The sequence below is a fragment of the Pinus tabuliformis genome, chromosome Q, assembly GCF_031772625.1.
Source record: "Pinus tabuliformis cultivar Carrire ecotype Pingquan chromosome Q, CPIR1, whole genome shotgun sequence".
In the NCBI taxonomy this organism is placed as follows: Eukaryota; Viridiplantae; Streptophyta; class Pinopsida; order Pinales; family Pinaceae; genus Pinus; species Pinus tabuliformis.
In genome coordinates, this window is record NC_142296.1 from 436,884,738 (window position 1) to 436,912,014 (window position 27,277).

At 36.1% G+C, this 27,277-nt stretch overlaps 1 protein-coding gene and 1 pseudogene across 2 annotated transcripts; both read left to right on the forward strand.

The window, feature by feature from the left end:
• The window catches only part of LOC149220091 (receptor-like protein kinase THESEUS 1 pseudogene), a 14,726-nt pseudogene extending 1,018 nt beyond the window's left edge, over positions 1 to 13,708 (forward strand).
• Positions 13,709 to 19,222: 5,514 nt separating this feature from the next.
• On the forward strand, positions 19,223 to 27,277 carry LOC149220092 (short-chain dehydrogenase/reductase 2-like). 2 transcript variants are annotated; one of them, XM_089384649.1, is made up of 5 exons: positions 19,223 to 19,545; positions 19,631 to 19,927; positions 26,144 to 26,224; positions 26,346 to 26,519; positions 26,656 to 27,277. In XM_089384649.1, the coding sequence occupies exons 1-5, from the start codon at positions 19,543 to 19,545 to the stop codon at positions 27,037 to 27,039; spliced, it is 939 nt and encodes a 312-aa protein (XP_089240775.1). In that variant the 5' UTR covers positions 19,223 to 19,542; the 3' UTR covers positions 27,040 to 27,277. The 2 variants fall into 2 exon arrangements, with proteins under 2 accessions (XP_089240775.1, XP_089240774.1); XM_089384648.1 differs by having other exon boundaries at positions 19,226 to 19,425; positions 26,656 to 27,274.

Below are 27,277 nucleotides of genomic sequence, written 5' to 3' on the forward strand. Positions count from 1 at the left end.
ACTGCTGTAAAACAAATTTTTACATACACAGTAAAAATTTCATTACATTCACTTATATAAAAAAAACTGTGCGCTCTTTTCCTTTTGCATTTCAATGCAAATCCAATACATTAAAAAATGATCTATGCACTGCTGTGCATCTCCCTTGGTTTTTCACTGCTGCGAGCTTCACCACCACTCAGTAAAAAACATACCTTATACTTTTGCGCTCCCCTGTTCTTTTGTTGCTGCTAGCTTCTATTTTCATATCCCGTGTGCAAATATTACCACATGAGCACTGCTGTGCAAAAATACACACATAGTTTTTTTTCGCTGCTCCTCCTTCCTTTTACTCTGCCCCTGTTCTTTTTGTTATCTTGCACTGCTGTGCAATATCTCTGCTTCTGCTGTCGCACCTGCAATTAGCACTGTTGTGCGTAACAATACCTATGCATTTTGCATTACACATATATATATACTTTACATATTTTTACACACTCATATGTGCTTCACGTATTCCATTTTCTACGCACTTCCACACGTTTTTTTTTTTTTCATTGTAATACACTTAAAAATGAAAAATGGTCAACGCATTTATAAAGCATAACACATATATTATATGTGCCCATACCGCCGTGTGGTTGAAATTTAATGTTCTGCCAAACACTTATGAACCAGGTTTAATTTTCATTTAATTTCCTTTGCAGACAGGACGGCAGTCAAACTCAAACGTTTGATTCACTCCACGCAATGCATTAAATTCTGGCTCGTATGCAGGTTTGAATGGATCAACGGACGAGAATGCTGGAGCAGATCGGACGGCGGACAGAGATATCGGGAGGCATTTTGCTGCAGAACTTTAGCCTCCGAAATGTTGCGTAGGCTGACGTATGGGGAGAGCCACGCGTCAACACTAAATTTTATCGGAGTTGATCGCCGGAATATCCCTTCGCCGGAAAGCTGGTGCGAAATATTTCAGGAGGGTTGCTGAATGGTTTCGGGCGTTGTTCGCCTGCGTTGAAATTACAAATTCAACAGTGCAGACCTAAGGGACAGCGTGTGGCTGGTTAGGGTTCCAACATATTCTCTATCCAAAGTGATATTGAATGCATACACTCGTCTTCTGGCTCGGGAGCTGAAAGGAAAGGCATGTGTTAACAGCGTGCACCCTGGTTACGTCAGGACTTCCATGACATTCAATACCGGCGATATTTCATCTGTTCAAGGAGCAGAAAATGTGGTGAGAGTGGCCTTGCTCCCACCCGGTGGACCTACTGGCCAAAACTTTCTGGAAACACAAATTGCTCACTTCTAAATTCTTTTATGCTCTGTTAGATTGAGTGTAAGAGAATTTATCAGAAAAGTTTTCCTATGCTAGATTGAACTGAAGCTCATATTTGTCCTGAAATAATGAGATTTTGGTCTTTACGCGTATTCCAAAATTATAAACATATGAAAATAATTGATTGAATAGATTTACAGATAGCATATTATATTGAAAGAAAATAACTCTGTTAAATGTCACCCTGTATTTATTATTATGAAGTCATGCATGACATGCTTGGGACAAGTCGATTGGGTATTTTTGTTATAATTTTGCTGAGATGTTTCAGAATGTGAAATTTGGAGGGCAGAAAAGAGGAAATATTTAAGTATTTATGGTGGATATTTCTGCACCAGATTTGTAAAATTGGATATTTGTTGTGTAAATTTATGTTTGAGCAGAAACCAAAATAAATAAATTAAATTTTGGGAGAAATAGACTCGATGAAGGAAGAAGAAAAAGGTAGACCCAGTGAAGGCAGACAAAACTAGCAGACCTGGTTAAGGAAGTAGTAAATAAATTTAGTGAAAGAAGAAGCAACTAATAGACATTGTAGGTTTGTTCCTACAAATATTTGCAGTGAAATAGGTCGGTTCCTACAAATATTTGCAGTGATGGAGATTGGTGTCTACTACAAATGATGTAGCTTTGGTGATTGGTGTCTCTTGTAAATTGGTGCCTACAAAATCTTTCATATAAAAACATTTTGCCTTTTCTCTGATAAAAATTTCCAAATATACCTTATATTATTTGTTTAATTTATAAAACTTAGATATTTTATTATATTCTAATTTTAAATAATTAAAAATGTTCATTCTACCGATTCACCCCATCTCAATATAATTGTGAATCCAACGAAAAGAGAAGAAAGTGGCAAAAACCGTGTTGAAGAAATCAAACAATAACTATTATGCCTAATGTGACAAAGAATGGACATTGAATTTTGATTATAGTAACTATAATGTGATCAATGCATCATTTCTTAAGAATTGCCAAATATATTCACGGCTAGGGGATGCTCCGTAATGTGCTGATGTGTGCTAGCCTGCTAGGTATCAGAGAGAGAGAAAAAAAAAAAACATTCTGTAGAAACGTCCATGGTAATATTCGCATTACCATCATCTCAAAGGCTTTCGAGTGTGGCCTTGGGGTTCGAACTGATGACCAAGAGTCTTTCATTGACCAAGTTATGATCTTCTATTCCATATATCGTGTTGCTTGTGTCCTATGTGCAACCACTCAGGGTAACGGGTTCGAGGACTCAAGTCGTCCTTGTGGATGTATTGGATACCTCCACCAAGACTGCTAAACTTCTAGGTCTGAAGCTCCAAATGAAATACAACTTGGAGGGGATAGCGCCTTGAGTATTGAGAAATTCACAATGGAGTCTTCTTTTGGGTAATCGAATATGATATCTGGACTTGCATAATCTTACACACAAGGATAAGTGAGCCTACAAAATTACACTAGGCTCTTATCGTGGGTTAAGGTGAATTTGTGTATGTGTTTCAGTTATATTCATTACATTTTTTTCAAGAGGCATGGTCATTAGATAGGAAGGCAGAGCTGTGTTAGAAGCAAGAAACCCCACCTTAGCATTGCTTCAGGATGATGAGATCTTGACCAGTATTTCCCAAACCATTGGTGAGGTTTACGAAGTGTTAAAAGACGGTTCCTGTGTGAAAAGTAAACACTGTTACCGTGTGAAAAGTGGTGATGTTGAGGAGAAGGCCGTTTCGTAGACAACAACAAAGGAGGTTCAAACCTTATGCCAATTTGGTATTAAGCTTTGCACGGTGCAGGGCAGTGGTATTATTGTTATTGGAAGGGATTGAAATATAACTAGCATTTGCACCAGATGTTGCAAAGGAAACGTCGTAAGGCATAAATTGAAGAAAGCAAATAGAGAAAAAAAATACTTTGATAAAGAATAAAAATATATTGAACACTCAAATCAATGCCCCATTAACTGGAACCACTTAGTACACATTCCATACGAAATGGGCATATGATCCGAGAACATTGGTGCATAAGAGAGCCAATTAGTCAGGTAACATAAGTATAAATGGTTTCATATATTAAAATCCACAGGTCTAACAAATCTTGTTTAGCCATTTAAGATATAGAAGCTATCTTGTTTAGCCATTTAAAATATAGAAGCTTTGAAACCTTTGTATATGAGCTATTGTCAAAGGACTGCCCTTGTCCTCAGAAGCATTACCACTAGTACCAAGGAGATCAGGACCTTCAAGCTACGGAACCCCATGTATTTCATTGCCTGATCTTAATGATTTCATTTGGTTATGTAAAAGCCCCATGTATTTCATTGCTTGATCATTATGTAAAAGGTTACACCTTCTCTAGAAATTTAGAGTTGAAAATTTAAAGGCTATCATCATATTTTGGTCTTCAACGTTGATTGGCATGCCATGAATCTGTGGGGTTTTTTTGGGAGTTATCCCGGCGACCTTGCCCAATTTTTTTTTTGAAATCCGGTTAGTTTTTGTTGTTGGGGTTTCTGGTTTTTTATTTATTTTTTTGCTGGTGCACTCTTTAGGGTTTCTTGGCAGGCCTACCTGTTCTGCTCACTTGTTGGCCTCTTAGCCATTTTTCTGATTCATTGTGAGACATTAAATTTTCAGCCTAACTAACATAACAGGTAACCATGAATAAATTTACGAGGTAGTTTTTTTTTTTGGAAAAAAAATTAATGCATTCATTTGAGATATATATATATATTACTATAATGTTTTGTAATTATAATAATCATAATTTAATTTTAAAATTATGATTAAGTTAGTAATCAAATTCCTAACTTTATATATATATATATATATTATAATGTTTTGTATTTATAATAATTATAATTTAATTTTAAAATTATGGTTATGATATGTATAGACTTTTTGGTTTGTGAAATAAATATATTCTTTTGTGTAAGATTTGGTTACAAAAGTATATAAGAATATAAGTGTTTTTCATTTTAGATTGAAATATATAACCTCTTAAAAGATACATATTCTTAAACTAATAGTATTTTTTTGCTAAATAATTAATTATTAATTTAATTTATAAAATATAAATTAATTAATCATATAAATTTGATGGGTATTTGATGCCCATCAAAGTATTTGATAATGTTCAAATCTTATCAAGAAAAACTGAGAATGCAAATTAATTGTTAAAAACATCCAAACTGGATTTAGTTTTCACAACCTATATAATTCATGAGTCCTGGTATATTCGGCTGCCGACCACCATTACCAGGTTCCAGAGACTTTTCAGATCCCGTGATGGTAAGAGCAAGTCTAAGGAATATGTCATTCTGCTTCATCAGTGGCAGGGCCTGCTGTGTTGTCTTTCCCAATACTTTCCCATATAGTGCGATGGCAAGGCTTTCCATCATGGCACTAGTGCTAGCTGAATTTCACAGAATGGAGAGGAGAAGAAGCAAGTGGCTCCTCCTTTAAAAATATTTGAACAGCGGATTTTAGTGAAAGCTATTTTTTCAATGAAACAAAATGTAGGTAGAATGTGCAGATGCCTTTTTGGCTCCCTGTTTGTTATGGGTCCACTTCTCTCTGCTGCTTAAATGAAGATAAACTTTACCATGGAAGATAAGTAAAATTTAGATATAAATTGGCTTTGAACCAGGGTTTTGTATGATGTGGATGGAACATTTATATTCTGAGAAAGGGAAATTTGTCATCATTTATGTGTGCATATTTTGAACTGGGACATTCTGTAGTCTCTATATCCTCAGGGGCCTCGGTAACCAAAACAGGTTGATTATGCTGGGGAGGATAAGAAGAAGATGCATCAATTTCTAAATCTGATGCGCTGCATTCTGAGTGGTCATATCTCTCAGAGGCATCTGCAGTTTCCATGTCTTCTGTTGTTTTGTATCTTCGGAGAAAATGCAATGGAGAAGATCCATGGATTGGAGTTGTTTCTCCGCTTTGAAATCTCGAAAACACAGTTGATCTGCGTGTGAAACCAAGGGAAGAATGCTTTGACTTTCTATCTTGTTTTGTTTTTTTCTTAGCATTTTGTTGCCATCTGTTCAAAGCAATAGTTGTCTGTTCTTCAAATATTGCCTTCTTGTGAGATCCCATCTGCATAAAAATATCCCATCATATTTTAAGAGCATATTCCTTTATACATGATATTTAACCATAATAGAGTGTTTTTGAATGCTCCAAAAGTTCACTAAAACATTTGTACATATTGGAAAAACAAAATTTGCCCCAGAAATGGATGTTCTCTATCTATCAACAAACAGGGTAAAATGAATGTTCTCTATCTATCAACAAATAGGGTTATATCAAGAAATAAAATTAAAATGATTTAAAGAGAAATCATCATTTCTATTTCTCTGCTTTTCTGGAAGGCTCCAGACTGCAACAAAATTTAATTTAACAAACAAAAGGAAGCATATTTTAGAGTGGTCATACTTTTCATTCGAAAATCCTCTGAGGCTTTACTTGAAGCTCTCAATAGAGAGATAACTGTTGTACAAAAGAAAAATTAAACTCCACTGTTTTCTATCTCCTGATAAATTTGTCTACTATGAGTTTAACTATTTTTTAATGAGGTGATTACATCTTAAGCATAGTTCCTTCCCGGGAAGGACAATACATCCCTACTCAATAATTGCAAACAATTTGATGGACATTGTCTCTGATGTCAAGACTCAAACTACACCTACAATTAGTAAATCTTTGGTTTCTTCCTGTAGGTACCATTGGAATCGGAGGTGGAGGTAAACAAAAAATAACAGGGGTAGGCATGGAGATTTCAAAATAATCTACTTTCAAATTTTATGATTCAGTTTTCAATTTTCATTAATTTCAAATTTAATACAAAGCTTTCAATTTTCAATGGTTCCAAAATTTTAGTTTCCAATTTAATTTTTCATTTGCCATTTCTGTTTGTTTCCAATTTAATGGATAGGAACACTTTTTTGTTATGGAAATTAAAAAAGCACACACACAAAATGCCCGAATTGAAGTAGAAACAAAAGTTCTTTTATCTCTCGTTAAAACACTTTCTTTGTTCACATGGAGCAGTCTATATATACACAGTATTATATCAAACAGTGGACAAAGAAACGTACTGGATTAGATTTTTGGGAACAATATGCAACCAGTAGCGGCATTAAATGCACTACCACTGACTGCATATATGTTTTGGACTAGGGGGATTTGGGAAGATTTATATGGGTGTTCTCCCTAGCAGTGGCCAAGAAATCGCAGTGAAATGCATAACGAAAGTGTTCAGGGAGGGAATGACAGGGTTCGTGGGACGCATGTAGCACTGGAGCCCGGTTCAGCTGCGGGGATGAAACTATTCATTGTTTACGACCAGATGCCAAATGAAACGCCCAAACCATTTGGGCAACTAATTTGTAACCCCTTTGAATCAACGGCTGAAATTGTTGCAATTGTCTAACATATAATCGTGTGGCTTACAAGGATGACAGGTGGGCAGAGGGGGAGTTGATTTCAGAGGGAAACGCCTTACAGCGTAAATATATTACATCAATGAAAAACCAACCAATAATTTTTTTCCCATTTCATAAGGATGATGGTATTGTCACCTAATTTACCTGAAATTTATATACGGAAGAGTGACACATTTAAATATTCAAATTATAGAATGTGTCACCCTCAAGGTGGACAATGAAGGCCGGGTTTAATAAGGAAATTAAAGACTCAGTACAAACTGAGAGATAAGGTTCCATTTTTGCTGATGTCATTTGACATTGAAACTTTTGGGCCAAAAAGAATTCTGCGTAGACTTAGAAAGCTTCAAAACCGCGTGAGTCTTCCAAAAAGACTTTTCCATAAATTCAGGGCTGCAAAACCTTTTTCATGCTAGTTCTTACATTCATTCTGATCTTGGATACTTTTTTTAAACATATCAATATTTATTGTATGCATACATTGCTTTTAGTTCATGAAAAAATGGTTGCAGTCCTACTCTGCTTTCATTTGCAAAGCCATCATTCCAGGACTTGATGTAATGGCCATTTGATGATGTGGTAGAAAGTTAGAAGAGCAGTGTTGACACTGTAGCTAGTGGTTATATGCGCTGGTTATAATGGACAAATCTCACAATAATGGTCTTGTATTTCTATAACTCTGTTCTTGACATATTAAGGAACCTGCAGTTTCATGGCAATCTCCAAATTATTCTCTAGAATATAGGTGAACTGAAGTTGAACTAAGATCCATTGACCAATCAGCCTATAACTAACACAGTATATCCCAATTAGAATTGGCAGGTTGCCAACCAGTTATTACTTTTCAACTTAAAGAATCTCCAAAGAATGGAGTAAATAAGATTCCATAGCAACCCAGTTAAGGGAGAAGAAATAAAAGAACATCAACTCACCATTTGAAAACTCATAATCCAGAGTTTGTGATTCCCTTTCCCACTCTTTCCAACGCCTCATCTAGGCATCAAGAAGTAACTTGTAGATCTCAGTATTAACAGAGGATATAAATGCATGCAGAGGTCAAAATAGTAAAACCCAAGGCAGAATTTAACTTAACATTATTGGACAAAATAATTGATCTCCCCTTCCACCTACCTTTGCTCTTGCCAGTGCGACAGTTAAGATACTATATAACACATGGAGAACTACCAGCATAAAGATGAAGACGTGGAGTTGATGCATGCCGCTTTGGGAAACCAGAGGATACTTACCCTGAATCCAAAGCAGCAGAATTATCAAGTAAAATCCAACATAAAATAAATATTTGAAATTTGTATGGGAAGCTAATTTCAAGATGGTCTAAATCAACTTGATCTCGGTAGGAAAATCAATCAAAGAATCATAGGACCTGGATAAAGAAACCATGCGCATTAAGACTAAGAGAAGGGTTTGGCCTTTACATGTGCGGAGCTACAATGTTGGCTACCCTCAGAAGCAGCTAAGACGCGTCTCCATGGGACCTCCTGTTCAGTAGACATTGATTCCCATAGAATTTTTTTCATGCGCTCCTTTTCTTGGTCATTATCCCCTTCCACCTTTATATCTCTAGAATCAATTTCCTTCTTACATGGAAGCATTATATGAGCTATTTTTTTGGGTATACAAATCATGGAAATGGGCTTCTGTCCAACTGTCAATAGAAGCGATATGAAACCCAGAAGCATCAACTCTGCAACCCAAAAAGATGATTTTCAAAAATATTTGCTCAGAGGACATATTCAGAAATTCTAGCCAGCAGGTGCTAAAAGAAATCAGTGTAGTTGCCTGAAATTAAAGGCTGAAATTCAATTTAGAAAATCCAAAACAAGCTACCAATGCAATCTAAGCAGATCAGTTAAATACATAAAACATATATTGTCAAGTTCAACCAATGTAACCATTTTAGAAGGAGGTTCTATCTAAAACAGCATAAATTTGTTGTTCAAATTAGTTTCAGAGTATTTGGGGGATAGACTACAAGAAGCAACATGGTGGATATGAGTGGTTTCGAGTATCCGTTACTTGCTTTCAATTTTTCAAGCACTTCAGATAGAGCCTTTTTATTTCTTCTGGAGAGCCACTGTAAATATAATGACAAAAAAGGGCTTTATTAGTACAGCTGCAATAAGAAATCAAAACTTGTAATCCTGCAGATTTGTTTATCATGTCTTCCTCTATCAGCATCCTTTTCCTCTAATAACCAAAGCAATAATTCTACTTCTAATCACTGATGACATATGGAATATGAGCCATTCATATTGGGTTTTAAAAGTGTGTTTTGTTGGTGATTTCAGAAGCCAAAATTTATCAAATTTCTACCAGTCAAAACAAACTGAATGTAGAACTGAACCGAAGTAAGATCAATTCAACTAAACCAAAAAGTGCATAGTTGAAATCTAAGAAAAACCTTACATTGCTAGCATAATGAATACCATGTTCAAGAAGTAAAGAGATGGCCACAAATGCCAAACAAACAACTACTACTGCCCAAGTAGGAGTTTGCTCTAGAGAACAACCATTGCCACTGTCAGCTCCTGCCATATTCTTCTCAGAGGACTGGTAATGGCTTCTAAATTCACCAAAAAAAAAAATATATAGTATACATCTTAAACATAGTTCCTTCCCGAGAAGGACAATACATCCCTACTCAATAATTGCAAACAATTTGATGGACATTGTCTCTGATGTCAAGACTCAAACTACACCTACAATTAGTAAATCTTTGGTTTCTTCCTGTAGGTACCATTGGAATCGGAGGTGGAGGTAAACAAAAAATAACAGAGCTAGGCATGGAGATTTCAAAATAATCTACTTTCAAATTTTATGATTCAGTTCTCAATTTTCATTAATTTCAAATTTAATACAAAGCTTTCAATTTTCAATGATTCCAAAATTTTAGTTTCCAATTTAATTTTTCATTTGCCATTTCTGTTTGTTTCCAATTTAATGGACAGGAACACTTTTTTGTTATGGAAATTAAAAAAGCGCACACACAAAATGCCCGAATTGAAGTAGAAACAAAAGTTCTTTTATCTCCCGTTAAAACACTCTCTTTGTTCACATGGAGCAGTCTATATATACACAGTATTATATCAAACAGTGGACAAAGAAACGTACTGGATTAGATTTTGGGGAACAATATGCAACCAGTAGCGACATTAAATTCACTACCGTTGACTGCATATATGTTTTGGACCAAGGGATTTGGGAAGATTTATATGGGCGTTCTCCCTAGCAGTGGCCAAGAAATCGCAGTGAAATGCATAATGAAAGTGTTCAGGGAGGGAATGATAGGCTTTGTGGGACGCATGTAGCACTGGAGCCCGGTTCAGCTGCGGGGATGAAACTATTCATTGTTTACGACTAGATGCCAAATGAAATGCCCAAACCGTTTGGGCAACTAATTTGTAACCCCTTTGAATCAACAGTTGAAATTGTTGCAATCGTCTAACATATAATCGTGTGGCTTACAAGGATGACAGGTGGGCAAAGAGGGGAGTTGATTTCATAGGGAAACGCCTTACGACGTAAATATATTACATCAATGAAAAACCAACCAATAATTTTTTTCCCATTTCATAAGGATGATGGTATTGTCACCTAATTTACCTGAAATTTATATACGGAAGAGTGACACATTTAAATATTCAAATTACAGAATGTGTCACCCTCAAGGTGGACAATGAAGGTTGGGTTTAATAAGGAAATTAAAGACTTAGTACAAACTGGGAGATAAGGTTCCATTTTTGCCGATGTCGTTTGACATTGAAAGTTTTGGGCCGAAAAGAATTCTGAGTAGACTTAGAAAGCTTCAAAACCGCGTGAGTCTTCCAAAAATACTTTTCCATAAATTCAGGGCTGCAAAACCTTTTTCATGTTGGTTCTTACATTCATTCTGATCTTGCATACTGTTTTTAAACATATCAATATTTATTGTATGCATACATTGCTTTTAGTTCATGAAAAAATAATTGCAGTCCTACTCTGCTTTCATTTGCAAAGCCATCATTCCAGGACTTGATGTAATGGCCATTTGATGATGTGGTAGAAAGTTAGAAGAGCAGTGTTGACACTGTAGCTAGTGGTTATATGCGTTGGTTATAATGGACAAATCTCACAATAATGGTCTTGTATTTCTATAACTCTGTTCTTGACATATTTAGGAACCTGCAGTTTCATGGCAATCTCCAAATTATTCTCTAGACTAGAGGTGAACTGAAGTCCATCTTTCTATATTCTAAAGAAGGAGGTCCTATCCCAGCTCGGTCAGGGGGTGACGGCATTAGTTCAATGGTCAGGGTGGAAATCTGGGTAGAGTTATAGGCTCTTGGAATTGCCTGGAGGTGCAGAGGAAGAAAGCGACACAAAGAGAATCCTATAATTTGGGTTCAGAGAAAAGAGAGAACCACACAATTGGGCTGCAGAGAAAGAAGTGAAGGAAATGGCAGTCATTGTGTGCATTTGTGTGTTGTTTTTATTGTCATTTTTTCAGAATGGGGTTTCAACTTCACAGGATAACTACCTTATAGACTGTGGATCAAAAAGTAACACCACAGTGGGTGGACGGATCTTCACCACAGATAACCCCCTCCTCATATATGTCAATTGCCACCAATGAAGGCATCTTTGCTAACACTACAAATTCCAATCTACAAGTTCCTTCTGGTATCTATTTGACAGCTAGAGTATTTACTTAGAAGTCATCCTATACCTTCAGTATTGGGCACCAGGGCAGACACTGGGTACGTTTACATTTCTTTCCATTCTCTTATCAAATGTACAATCTTACAAGTGCCATATTTTCAGTAGCCACCCAAGACTTTGGTCTATTGTACAATTTCCAAATCCAGAATAGTTCAATTATGATGAAGAAATATCTCATCAATGTAAATGAACAAACATTGGTCCTGACATTTATTCCCTCCAATAATTCCTTTGCATTTGTCAATTCCATTGAACTTGTTTCTGTGTCGAACACTCTTGTTTCAGACACAGCTCAAGATGTGCCCCTGCCTAATACTTACAGTGGTCTATCTGAGCATGCTTTTGAAAAAATTTACAGACTTAATATGGGAGGACCATTGATTACCCCTGACAATGACACCCTTGGGAGATTTTGGGATCCTGATACAAGCTTCTTAGCTTCAAAATCGCCTGCCCAAAATTTCAACATCCCGATCAACAATATTGTGTACTACCAAGGACTAGTTACTAATGAAACCGCTCCCAATATTGTATATGCTACTGTTGAGGAGATGGCTGCAGCCAATGTCACAAACCCAACTTTCAACATTTCTTGGTTGTTTACTGTGGATCCAGATTACCAATACTTCATTCGGATGCATTTCTGCGATATTGTGAGCAAAGCATTGAACGAGTTATACTTCAATGTATATATTAACAATGATAATGTGATGGACGGTAATTTTGATATATCAGCTGCAACACAAAAAAACTTGGCAACAGCTTATTACAGCGATTTTGTAGTACTTAATACATCTACTGGATCGAAAAATCTTGCTGTCAAAGTAGGACCTACAATAAATATGGCAAGTGTTCTCCCCAACGCCATATTAAATGGGCTGGAGATTATGAAGATGAGCAACTCTAACAAAAGTCTGGATGGACCTTTCCCACAGAACAGTGCTATCAAATCAAACAGGTATAGCAAAGTTGGTCTAATAGTTGGATCCGTTGTAGGATTTTTTGTTGCTATTGGGCTATTAATGGTGATCTACTTCTTCTGTTGTCGTAGATCTCAAAAACTCTCTACTAAACCCTGGTTGCCTCTTCCACTACATGGAGGGCATTCTGAAACTAAAGGACGCAAGGGAAGTAAAGTGTCAGCTGGGAGTCCTGCTTCTCCTGGACCTTCAAGTCTAGGCCGGCATTTCACATTTTCAGAGATAGAAGAAGCTACCAAAAACTTTGATGAGAGTTTGGTTCTGGGTGTAGGTGGGTTTGGTAAAGTGTTCACAGGGATGCTTGCAGATGGAACCATAGTGGCTGTAAAACGGGGAAATCGAAGCTCTGCACAAGGCATGGCAGAATTTCGGACTGAAATTGAAATGTTGTCTAAGTTTCGCCACCATCATCTAGTTTCTCTTATTGGCTATTGTGAGGAGCATTCTGAGATGATTTTGGTTTATGAGTACATGGCCAATGGAACTCTTAGGAAACACTTGTATGGATCAGATCTTCCTCCTTTGTCATGGAAACAAAGACTTGATATATGCATAGGGGCCGCTAGGGGTCTTCATTACCTTCACACAGGAGCAGAGTAGGGAATCATTCACCGTGATGTAAAGACAACCAACATTTTGTTGGATGAAAATTTTGTGGCCAAGGTGGCAGACTTCGGGATTTCAAAGATTGGACTTGCTCTGGATCAAACCCATGTGAGTACTGCTGTCAAAGGTAGATTTGGGTATCTTGACCCTGAGTACTGCAGAAGGCAGCAATTGACAAAAAAATCCGATGTCTATTCCTTTGGAGTAGTGCTTATGGAGTTACTGTGTGCAAGGCTGGTCATTGATCCTTCTCTTCCCAGAGATAAAATCAATCTAGCGGAGTGGGCAATGCATTGGAAAAGTAGAGGCATGCTTGACCAAATTATTGATAGGCATCTTGTAGATAGCATCAACCCTAACTCCCTGAGAATGTTCGGATAGATGGCTGGAAAGTGTTTGGCTGATCAGGGTATTGACAGGCCCACCATGGGTGATGTGATGTGGAACTTAGAATATGCCCTTCAACTTCAGGAAACTGCGATGCTGGATGATCCAGATGAAAACAGTGCTAATCGCATTTCAGAGATTCCATTACGCTTTTCTCAGGAAGGGCATTTCAGTAGTAGCACTATAGAGAGGGATATTGTTGCTGCAGGTGAAAAAGGTTCGGAAGGTGTGAGTGCAAGTACATCTTAATATCTTTATAGGAGGGATTAAAGCAAGGTGGGAAAAATTGGTGAAACTATTCTAAGGGAATTGTCAGGGAGGAGAAGTAGGCCTACTGGCTTGTGGTTGATCGAGAATAGTGGTTTATTAAGAATAATAGAAACAATGATGCAAAGCTGCATCAAATGATCCAGAAATTTCCCTGAATATAAATACTCAATAAAGAATATAAAGAATAACGATGTTCAAACAATGTAGTGCAGAAAGAACATATAATTTGTTCACCTGAGACTTCATAAAGCCCTCATTAGTGCGCAGATTATCGGTACTAATATAAGTTGCCTCGGCAAATTCTGTATCTACTCTGTCTCTGTCTCTTCGCAGCTTGCGAGAGGTCTGCTCTGCGGAACGAATTCTGATGCCATTAATCTCAAGAACGGTTGACATGCTTCTAGCAGGAAACAAAATCGTAAAACAATCTGGTGCACTTTTAAGCAAACAGGAGTTCAATCTTAAGTATATCACTCTGACATCGAACCATGCATCTGTTACTGATTTCCCTTGAATCTCCATCGATACAGAATTGAAACAATTGAGGCTTTGTTCGATGGATTTACATTATATAAACATCTTAAGCGTGTATTCTAATTGCAGAGAGATAATTGAACAAAATATGATCATATTGAAAGAGATGTAATACATCTCTTTTATATAGGAAAACCCTTTTTTCAGAAAGAATAAAGGAATAAAAACCCTTACATCTTCTGCAATGATCAAACTGCGAATCTGCAGAGATTCTGGCTCCATAGCAAAGGCAATATGGCACTAGAGAAAAGATCGAAGAATGGGAGCAGGATTTTTGGCCCCATAGATTCATTTACAAGGAACTCCGCATCGCCACCAGTGGATTCAGGGACGAAAATGTTTTGTACCAGGGGGATTTGGGAAGATTTATATCGGCATTCTCCCTAGCAGTGGCCAAGAAATCGCAGTGAAATGGATAACGAAAGTGTTCAGGGAGGGAATGACAAGGTTAGTGGGACGCATGTAGCACTGGAGCCCGGTTCAGCTGCGGGGATGAAACTATTCATTGTTTACGACCAGATGCCAAATGAAACGCCCAAACCGTTTGGGCAACCCCTTTGAATCAATGGCTGAAATTGTTGCAATCGTCTAACATATAATCGTGTGGCTTACAAGGATGACAGGTGGGCAGAGAGAGGAGTTGATTTCAGAGGGAAACGCCTTACGGTGTAACTAGCATAGATTCATTTTAAATATGGATATAACATGAGTTTAGAAAGATTTAATTTCTTCACCTGTAAATCTTTTTATTAGTCGATATTATTTAAATGTTCTATATAGTTATTTAATTTTTTTTACTTTCAGATTTTTTTTTTAATTTGGTGGCTATGAGCAAAATTTCAACTTTGATGACAGAGGGACAGTTTTACACATCACATTGGGCTATATAATGAGTCTCTAGGCTCAATGACATGGAAGAGAAAGTTGTCATATTGTCCACATTATATCTACATGAAGGAGATGATGATCAACCATATTTTTGAAGGGTAAATTGCCAAATGGTGCTTGTAGTTGAAGGAATCATCATTGCCATGAAAGGCTTTTCTTACAGTTAGTGTGAGAAGCTATTTTTTTTTCTTATTGAAAGAAGAGCTATATATGTGAAGGTGTACACAATCATTGCCAACAATTGCTAACAAAGTTGTTGATGAAATGACCAAAGCTAAAGTGGATTGACACAAGTAGTATTTTTACTATTGAGAAAGTGCTTAATGTGTGCATGTGTTTTTACTATCGAGAAAGTGTTTAATGTGTGCAAGATGGTGAAAACTTATTATTTTTGTCTTTAAAATTTTAGATGAGTATATTGAGTCTAGGTATTTCAATATAGGTATAGTTTTTTCAATTGTGGTTCACGGTCACTGAGTGACCACTACATTCACGGGCAATACTCTGGGAAGATCCACCTGAAAGGGTAGTTCACGGCAATAATCTGGGGGTTCACAGGCAATAATCTGGGAAGATCTGCCTGAAGGGGTAGTTCACAGGCAATAATCCGGGAAGATCCACCTGAAGGGATCTACTCGCCAACCAATATGCCAGGCCTAACCCCAAGGGCATCGACAAGATTTGACCCCATGACCTCCCAATTGGCAAGGTACTTAGCAACAAGAACTTGACCAACTAAGCTATCCCTTAGAGGCTAGAGCTACTCAATATAGGTATAGTTATTTGTTAGAATTAGCTACTCTTACAAATGACAAGCAAAGTATTGGTATGCAAGATGAAAATTGAACAAAGATGCAAATTTTCTAAATGAAGAGGCCTAGTATATGAATAATTATGGAGGAAGATGACATTCCAATCATATATGTCATGTGTTATTAACTCTTGATGATGTATGTTACTATGTAGTAATGCTGCAATATTTTGTGACGTAAATGTCATTCCCTAGTCTGCATAGTAAGAAGTGTTGTAGTTGGAAGGGAGTTCTAGCTACATGGTTTACCCCATGTACTATTTGTTGAGTAGTGCACTTGTTCTTCGATTGGCATGTGCATAGAAAATGTAAGATTGAGATGAATATATCTTGTATATATAATACTTCCCTAGAGAACTGACAAATACAACAGATAGTACCCATGTATCTTAGTAGATGGAAGTAGGTCCATATGATGGTAAATCAATCAGTGTTCATGGTCAAATTGATGGTAGGCCTTGTAGTACAATAGGTTTTTGGCCAATTTGAGGTATCAGTGGTACATATTTTTTCCAATTGGTACGTGATGACAATTCTTCAGATGAAGGGAGGAGCATGGACACTTTTTGGGATGGAAGTGGGTTTCGTTGTTCTCGCTTGAGAAAACCAAGATTGGTTGTCTGCTAGATTTTTGGAGATAAATGAAAAAATTGCAGCAGGGAGGACAAAAAGGTCCTCGCTACAAAAAAAGATTCGTTGGATCTTTGTCCAAGTAAATTAAGTGGCAATACTTATAGCAGAGACATCAAAGACCATGCATTTAGAACCACTATGGAAACAAAGAATAATGGCTGTGGTAGTAGTAGAGATTAAACATTGGTGGACAAGATTGTGTGGTGTCTTGAATAATAACAAACCCATGTTCATATTTTAATGTGAGTCACACATTGTAGCAAGTCTATAGTTTCATGTTTGGCTTGATGTAGTGGTCCTTGAGATGTATGTACCTAGTATCTCCATGAATGGAGTTTTCCATTGAATGTACCTAAGTCAATTGTGATGTAAACCTAATGAAGCATGTGTAACCGGTTAGTTAATGGTAATTTGAAAACCACTTTGTAAGTGTATGTTTGTGGTAAGCTGAAACCACTTGATGTGTTGTTTATGGTAAGTAGAAACCACACAAGGATGTAGTTTCTTGGGATTGTGATGCAAGAGCATTGAGAGCATGGTTGAGTATAAGCTGATAAAACCTCAGGTATGGATGAGGGTAAGTCAACAAAAGCAAGAGCATGGTTACGACTGAGCCAAGAAAACCCAGGATGATGATGATGGAGATGTAGAGGGAGTTAAATGTACATGTACATGTATGAAGGTACGATGGTTAAATGAAACATCTACATGAAGGACATCCTAGTACAATGATGGTTGCAACAACTAGTTACCTGTACATTCTGTTGGATGGTTGTTCCTTTATATGCATGCCAACATTTTGATAATGCTTGAAAATGTTAGGTTGGAACATTGCTAGACTTTACTAATCAAAATTAAGACAAGCAGTTGTTAAGAGGGAGTGTTAGAGAATGTAACCCGATCTAGTTAAGTTGAAAGATATTCTCCAACTAAGTAGCATTTATATTGGTGTGTAGTTGAGAGATTTGTTCAACCAAGTTTTTTTTTTTTTTTTTTTTGGTGGTTCACAGACACTTGCAGTCACTGGGTGGCCGCTAAGTCCACGGAAATATCTAAGCTTGATTAAGGGTATCAAGCCCCGCAGCCAATAGCTAAGCCTAACCCCAAGGGCTTCGGGGAGAATTGACCCTGTGACCTCTCAAACGGTGAGGCACTTATTTGACCAGTTGAGCTAACCCTTGGCACTATTCAACCAAGTTGTTTGTGGGATCAAGATAATTTCTCTATGTCGAGAAAACATTCATGTATTTATATTGTAACATTCATGTATTTATATTGTAACATTATTCGAGGGGTTCATTGAAATCGCAAGTTTGACAAGGGAACTCTTTACAATAGAAGTGACAAAAAAGGTTTTTGAGGGTGCTGAATCTATATATCCAATCAAAAAACAATTTAAACAATACAATTCCAGATTTAGCCACACTTTTTTCACTAGATTCTGAAAAAAAGTCCATGAAAACTCCAAAAAATCACACTTAAAACTACTTTTTCTGATATTTCAATTTAAATAATTAAACTAATAAAAATTGATTAATTAATTTAATAAATAATATATAAATATTTTTATAAAAACTATTAAATATCCATATATAAAAATTGTTGAATCTGAAATGTTCCAGATCTAACCATCCAATGACATTTATAAATCTCCTCACACCAAAGGTCATTTATAATTCAAAAAAGGAAAAAGAAAAGCAGGGATGAACGGAAATCTCTTCCTATTTTCAAAAAACACAGCTAAAACTTATGAACCAGGACAAACGGAAAGTCTGCAGTCTAGAAGGTCAACTTACTCCGCCGCCATCTTGAGTCACCACAAATATAATAATAATAATAATGTTCTCGTACAACGAATATAGTGTTTCTCTTTTACTTTTCCTCTTTCCCCATTCCATTTCGTTGTTGTTGTTCTCTGTTTGCGACCCTCCCACTTCATTCCCCATAGGTGGTCAACACAGAAACCAAGACTGACTAGATTTGCATTTGCAATTGCATCCGCTGAGACTCACTCCTTCCTCCCTCCTTCACTTGCACTTCTAGAAGCATCGGGAAACCATTGACCGGCGATTCCCTTTTCCTTTCTTTCCACACACCAAAACGCAACGCAACGCCCGCCCGCCCACATGCCCAAATTCACACCCGTCCCCAACAACTCACTCCCACGCCAAACGTGAAGTGATTTCTTTTATCCAGTGGACAAATGATCCATGCCACAATCGCTCGCATTTCCACTCACGTAAACCATCGCATCGGACCCATTTGGTGCGCCCCATCTCCTCAAATCGAACCATCCGTGAAAGGCCGCGATCACGAATAGCGTCCACATGTTAACTCGCCTCCTGAATCAATCATATTTTAATCTAATCTAATCTAAGTATATGAAGTCTCGTGCATTTACTTCCTATTGACAAGTCAGTTATTTGTCGTTATTTTTATCTTTTAGAAAAATCTTAATCACGTGTATCATCAATTTTTCACATAAATGGCCAGGTTTTCACATTGGTGGAATGGATGTCTTTTCCTAGCTTTTAAGGGAATGGTTCAATGAGATTGACTTTTATCGGAATAACTCAATGACACGCCTCCCCAAAGATATTGTGGTCCAATTCTGGGAGGATTATATGATTGAGAGCTCATGTACCATCCAATCCAATGATATTTTGGAACTCCTTCAATCAAAAGTTATCAGACTATACGCACTATTAATTCCAATGCCAACCATCATTTTTTCAAAGGGCATAGTAGCTATCTTTCATTTTATACTGCTCCAGTCTCCTAATTTCTTTCTACCTCTAAGCATTTAGAAGATCTTCGCGAAACAAAAATGGTGAGTCCATGCTTTCGACAGAGAGTTGGTAGCTTATCATGTCGATTACATATATAACAAACTGTCTCCTAATTTCTTTCTATCTCTAAGCATTTAGAAGATCTTCGCGGAACAAAAATGGTGAGTTCATGCTCTCGGCAGAGAGTTAGTTGGTAGCTTATCATGTCGATTAGATATATAACAAACTGTTAATTTGTGATGATAGGATAAATCCTCGTGTGACGCAACAGATGAATGCTGGACGAAAGAGACAGTGGGTGTGGTAACAGGGGCCAACAGAGGAATAGGGTTAGAGATCGCTCGTTTACTTGCAGACAAAGGTATCACTGTTGTTCTCACTGCTCGTTGCAAGCAGCAGCAAGACTTGTCTCCACAATCTCGTGCTCTCGTGGAAGAAGGAAGAAAAAATGTGGTGTTTCATACACTCGATATACAGAGGGATGACAGTGTTACCGAATTTGCCCAATGGTTGAAGAATGAATTCGGTGGCCTTGATATTCTGGTATTCTTTCTTTTCTTCGTTTTGACTATAATTGATCTACTTCGTCCCCCATATACCAATGGAATGTATGCTCTTTCACAATGGCAGGGGCATTTTGGAATGGATAAACTAAGTAATTATGTTGCAGAGTTTAGTGGAGTTTACTGTCATTTCTCTGTTGTATAATTTCTATGACTCTGCTGTCTGTAATATGCTGTTTGCAATTTGACCAATTGAGTAGGTTGATGTGGTTTTGATCTTCTACTTTCTGATTTTAGCATGTGGATCTCTATTTCCTATTTTTCTGGTTCACTCTAAATCATTTTTGGTTTACCTTTCCAGCCAGAGTCATTTACTGAATACTTAGCCGATTGAAATTCTATATTCTATATATGATTGAAATTCTATACTGTATATATATGTTTTTTTCTTTCTTTATTTCTTTTCTTTTCCCTAGAGGAAATTGGTCTCTTTTTTTCTTCTTTTCTTTTAGCTCACAATTATACTCCCGGAATGCTTAGACTTGAAGCCATTACAACAATGCTCGTATCAGGCCAGCGCACAATTATACTCACAAAATGGTTAGATCAGTGTTTTTAAACTGGGCTGGTCTGAATCGGATTCACCCTACTAGACTGAGTCAAACCCCTGCCCAGGTCGGCTAGGTTGAAAAACCAGTTCAGCAGCTGGTCCATCACCGAACCGGTCGAGTCGGACACCGATTCGGCCGGTTCAGTCGAGCCCTTCTTAAACCGGCCGAGCTAGTCTGCCGGAAAAAAGGCGGCAACTCAGACTTCAAACTCAATTTTTTTGTTGTTGTTGTTGTTGTTTTTTTTTCTTAATGCCTCTACCCCTCTCCCAAGCCTATAAAAGTGACCCAACCCTTTCACATTTAATCACAACTATCTCATTGCATTTGTGTGAACATTTGTGGGGAGTTTGTGAAGAGTTGGAGTTGGTTTCTGGAGCAATAGTGAGGATGAGCGATGGGTTTGTCCGTTTGACTCTGATTCAGAGTCTGAGCCAGATAATCTTGCATTTTTTAGTAGTATGACTAGTGATATTTTGTTGTAGAGGCCATTTAGAGCCTCCTTGGTTATCTGTTTTTGCTTTGATCTCTATATATTACATGTATTGGACAATGCACTAGGTGTCATTTTGATATAATAGATATTTTCATGAGCATACTTTGATCATATGTTGTCTTCTTTCTATATTCTAATGCTTTGAGTTTGGAAACATGAATGAAAATCTTTAAAAATATGTTTTTTCATTAAAAAAAATAAAATATTTATTGTCTTTTTTACAACCACCGAGTCATTGAAATCAACTAGGCTGAGTCGATACCAAGTTGGAGTCAAAGTCGACCCTCGGCTGGTTCTGAATCTGAATCGGAGGTTTAAAACTATAGGTTAAAGTTGAACCCATTACAACAATGCTCGTATCAGGCCAGACCACAATTATACTCATAGAATAGATAGACTTGAAGTCATTACCACAATTATACTAACAAAATGCTTAGACTTAAAGCCATTACAATAATATTATTCAAGATGTCAAAATTCAACATGTTATTAGCTGAATTTGAACCTGGGTGGTAGGATAACAGTAATTCAACTTAGCCTTTTCATTCTTTCTGTATTGTACTATTGAGTAATTTGTGTCCATCCTTTTGATGCCGACTTCAAGAACCAGGAACCCAATGCTTTTAGGCTAGTTTTTGCTTTTAGACAACTTTTGATCTAGCAGCAAATGATATGAAAACCAGATATTTCATATGGAGGGTTTATTATACAGTAGCATTTCAAGGTGTGTTTTTTTAAATAAGAAGCATCTTTCGTAACTGGAGGACTTGATTTGAGGAGAACCCCCTAATATACTCGGTTAAAATGCAGGATAGAGGATAACCATGAGCATAATCGCTGCTCTGTGACGGTAACCATGAGACATAATCGCTGCTCTGTGAGAGTAACCATGGGGAATGTGAAGGTCAGGAGAAATTACTCCTCTGTTAGATTCGGAAAAATGATAAAACAACAATTATGAGATGATACCAGCATTCTCATGAGAGCTAAGCCAAGATTTCCAGCTTCCTATGCCAAAAGAATTTAGCAATTTGTTTTTCATTTGATCGAAAGATTATGTTTTCACCTCCCATTACCTACCTGTGAAGGTGATTGTTGTTTGCAAATTTAATCATTGTATGTTATAATATAAAATTCCTACAGCAATTTAATTACTTGTGTTTCCTTTGCTAAACATGGCTTAATTTTTAGGCAATTTTACTACCTCTTAACACTTTTTTGTTGAAGTTCTAATGTTTTCCTTTGTAATCCTTGTTTTGAGTTTTTGAAGTGTAGCTCTGGAAGTTAAATGATTTTGTTTTTAGAAGAACAATATATACATTTGTGTTTAAACCAATTTTGATATACTGCCATTTTGAAAACAGTTTTCCTTTACATTTAGTTATCTCCTATGTGTTTTCGCTGTTGATTTCACTATCATATAAAATAATTTCTAACACTTAAAATGTCAAATTATGTTTTTAGAATCTTCAACTCCATACTTCTGCAGTTTTACAGTTATTTTCAGCCCCTCTGTATCCGGCATTCAAAATATCACTAATTTTACACAGACAGAAATAATGACCTAAGCAATATTGTTATTAAACATTTTATCAACCAATGAATTATGAATGAAAGATGCAAACCTAACAATTTATACAAAAAAATCAGTCAATATATTCCTACATAGAGACTGGAATGATCTTTTATGCCAGTCAAATGTAGGACAACACCGAGCAAATGCAGTAGTTGCATACTATATGTTGGATGCCAATTTTTGGCTGGAGCTGAGTCCAAATTCTGAATCATGTCGTTGGGGATTTTCAAGTAAATCTGATATATAAATGTGCTGAGAATAGAACTACATGCACTACTGGACTACCGCCTAACTGACTAATTCCTCTTATTTTCAGCCCCTTTATATCCCGCCTTCAAAGTATCACTAATTTTGCGAAGTCTTAGAGATAATGACCTAAGAAATATTGTTATTAAAACATTTTATCCCTAATTGACTATAAGTATTATTGATATGAAGCAATACAGTATGACATCTAGACAGTGTGACAGAACATCAATGAAGAGTGGAAACCAGGAAACTATATTAGGCCGAGAGCTAGTTGTTTGGGCAGCTTATTTGTTAACCACATGCTCTGTTCGAATAATAAAAACTACTACTCAGAATAATTGAAGCCTTAGTGACAATAATTGGAAATCTTCCTGGGATATGCTAGGAAGCTTTTGGCATCTTGATGTTTTTTTTGAGTTAATATGAATTTTTTTTGAGTTAACATGAATTATTATTTTTTGTTGGCATTTTGATGTAATTTGCGCTAGGAAGCTTTTGGCATCTTGATGTTTTTTTGGGTTAATATGAATTATTATTTTTTTTGGTATTTTGATGTAATTTGCTTTTTTAAGTTAATATTTTTTAATTTTTAAATAATAATACAATACAATTGAATATGGTAAACAAATATTCAAAATAGCATTCTTTTAACTATTTTGTTTCGAATTTAAGAAGAATTTTAACTCAACAATGCTCAATAAATTTAGAAAATATTTCATTGCTCGAAATTTTGGCAATGAGGATGTATGGGAGGGGTTTGGTTTTTAATGGGCGTGTAGGTATTCAAAATTTGGCAATGATGATGTATCGGAGGGGTTTGGTTTTTTAATGAGTTTTTAAGTATTGAAAATATAATGGGTATTATCAAAGATATTCAAAAGTAAGATAACCTTACTATATTTGTATTATAAGGAAAATTTTTGGAATTTTGTATTATTATCTAATTTCAGTACAAGTTAAGCCAATATAACCTAATCTTATTATTAAGTCTAAATGATTTGTACTCAGTTTAGTTTTTTAAGATGTTTAATAAATTTGAGGTTATGAGGGATTTATGTCATATTCCTTTTTCCAATGAAATTTTTTTTTGGGATGTTTAATAAATTTGAAATTAGCATGAATTTATGTTATATTTTTTTTTCTAATGAATATTGTATTAAATTTTATTTTTGTTAATCTCTTTAAATGTTAGATCATATATTTTTTGTGATTTATATTGTAAATAATAATATTTTTCGGATTAATTACATTATTAGGATTTGGAACCAATTAATATAGTTCATCATTAGGGAAAGTTGGTTCCAAAGGTAAACTAAATCTTACTGATGTGATTAATCCGAAAGACATTATTAATCTCTTTAGATATTTAATAAATTTGAAAATAGACCAAATCTTAATAATGTGATTAATCCAAAAAAAACATTTTATTAATCTCTTTAAATATTTAATAAATTTGAAATTAAAATAGATTTATGCCATATTCCTTCTTCCAATCTTTTATTAGCTGTTTCTTCCGCATCAAATATCCTTCATTAGCAGTTTCTTCGGCATCAAATTTTCTCCCTTCTGGTTTCTCCATTTAGATGAGTATATTTACTCTGTAATTAGAATGAAAGGTCTTTCTCATTTGTTGCTCTAGGTCTTGAATTCACTTATGTATTTCCTTCAATTTCCTTATTCTTTGAAGCTTTAAATATTCCATTTTGATGTTGAGAGGGAGATGCATAGTCCAATTAAGGACAAACTCAAGTGAACAAGGATAGGTAGAGACATGAGAGAGTAAAGCAGGGATAAACTAGATTTGGGAGACTTGGATTAGAAACCCTAAAGAGATAGAGTCCATAAGAAATTGCAAGGGATGTTGACCAAGGATGTGTCAACTAGTAGAGTTAGCCAAAAATGGGAATAAAGTGAAACACTCAACCAAGGATCTTAACAAAAGCAAACCAAACACATTGCAAGGAAAATATACTAAAACAAGACATATATACTTTGAATTGGAAAAATGAAATTGCCAACTGCAATGAATATTCACCATGATTATAATCCAAATGCTCCATTTACCTACAAGAGGAATGATAACTAAAAGAGGTCAAGTTTAAGAGCATGTGGAGAAGGAGCAAGGGTCTTGTCAACTAACTCTCAACTTGGCTTTTATGAGGCATCATCTTATGGAAGATCCAATGAGACATGACAATATCTTAATTAAAGAACAAGGGAGTTCTAAGTATAGGTTGATCATATTTTTTAGAGTTAATGGGGTGAACTCTTGCATTTTCCTTAGTTGTTACATATTTATCTACTCTTTGGTTTTGGCCTCATGGAATTTGGAAGCAATACAAAATTTCCAATTTATCTTTTTTTCATTGTAATTCAAGTAACTATGAATGCTAGTTAAAGATATCCAGAAGTTTTACTTTGGAGAATGAGGTTGATAATTATCAATGAATCCCCAAGTGGTCAATCTCAAACCTTAATGAAATTGGTTGACATTAGACATTGAAGCAAATCATTAACTTTAATTACATTGTTTGAGGCTATATCGAGGCTCAATATAGATTTGAATACAATTATCCCCTAAAATTATAGAAAACTCCTTCAACACTTGCTACCTCATTTAATAATATAAAATATTAACTATAATAAATAATACCATTAGTAATATTAAATATATTCTTACATACAGACTGGCATTATCTTTTATGCAATTCAAATGTAGTACAGCACTGAGCAAATGCTGTAGCCTGTAGTGCATACTATATGTTGGATGCCCGTTTTGGGGTGCAGCTGAATCCAAATTCTGAAAGATGTCATTTGGGGGTTTTCAAGTAAATCTGATATATAATGTACAGAGAATCCAACTACATGCAATACTGGATCACCGCCTAACTGAGACTCCTATTATTAAGTATATATTTTGAACGACATGCTAACCGCCTAACTGAGACTCCTAAGTATATATTTTGAACGACATGCTAATAGTAAGAGCCTTGTATCTATGAAAAATAAACACAACTCTGAAGACACACTAAGTTTCTTAAAGTTGATCCTCGGTCACTGTCCTCTTTTGGACCAGATCTTTTAGAGGCATCCAAATCCTTTCAGATTTAGTCTCTAGCTCTTATTCCTGCCAACTGTTTATAAAAAAAAAGAAATTTCATTCAAGGCATCTCTATATTCAAACTTCCATAGCAGGATATAGCTCAGGGGAGAGAGATCATGAATTTTTTCTTTCTTTCTGCCCATTATTTAGAGATTAATGGGTCACCATTCAATTCTCTAGTTGGTGTCAATGGAATTAACAGAGATCCCTTTTCTAAATTACAGATCAACAATGCGGCAGTAGTGGGGACGAACTTTGACTGGGATCTGCTGGAGAAGAGCCAGATGGATTTTAGAAAGATAATTGTATGGCAACCTTATTGGAGTTTGATTTTTCTTCTGAACCCTACTAAAATCTGTAATTACTCTCTAAATGTTACTAGAACAACTAAGAATTAATTTCCGCAACCATACAATTGGTTCACAGGTAGATGGCTTGTGGGCAGAGGGGATGACAGAGGACGGCCAGACTGCCAAAGAATGCCTGGGTACAAATTACTTTGGTACAAAGAGAATAACCAAAGCTCTGATTCCACTTCTGAAGCCTTCTACTGCTGGACCACGTATAGTCAATGTGTCTTCTGTCGCGGGCCTACTTAGGGTATAACTAATTAATTAATGGTTTTTTTTGAAGTAAAAAGTCATTTTGTTCAATTAGTGATTTTGATGATTGCTGTGGTGTAAAGTATTATGTAAATTTTTAACAAATTAATGATTTGTTTTGTTTTCCTTAACAGTTTTTGAGAAGTGAAACATTGCAGAAGCAACTTTCAGACATTGAAAACATTAGTGAAGAGTTTATAGAATCCATTGTGAAGCAGTACATGGAGGATATTGAGGGAGGTGCAGACCTGAGGGACAGCGTGTGGCCGGTTAGGGTTCCAACATATTCTCTATCCAAAGTGATATTGAATGCATACACTCGTCTTCTGGCTCGGGAGCTGAAAGGAAAGGCATGTGTTAACAGCGTGCACCCTGGTTACGTCAGGACTTCCATGACATTCAACACCGGCGATATTTCATCTGTTCAAGGAGCAGAAAATGTGGTGAGAGTGGCCTTGCTCCCACCCGGTGGACCTACTGGCCAAAACTTTCTGCAAACACAAATTGCTCACTTCTAAATTCTTTTATGCTCTGTTAGATTGAGTGTAAGAGAATTTATCAGAAAAGTTTTCCTATGCTAGATTGAACTGAATCTCATATTTGTCCTGAAATAATGAGATCTTGGTCGTTATGCGTATTCCAAAATTATTAACATATTAAAATAATTGATTGAATAGATTTACAGATAGCATATTATATTGAAAAAAAATAACTCTGTTAAATGTCACTCTGTATTTATTATTATGAAGTCATGCA

Bases quoted from the DNA above. Each gene is read 5' to 3' on its own strand.
- LOC149220092 (XM_089384649.1), top strand. The intron at 19,928-26,143 runs GTATTCTTTCTT...TCTAAATTACAG, and splicing joins TCGGTGGCCTTGATATTCTG to ATCAACAATGCGGCAGTAGT. The intron at 26,520-26,655 runs GTATAACTAATT...TTTCCTTAACAG, and splicing joins CTGTCGCGGGCCTACTTAGG to TTTTTGAGAAGTGAAACATT.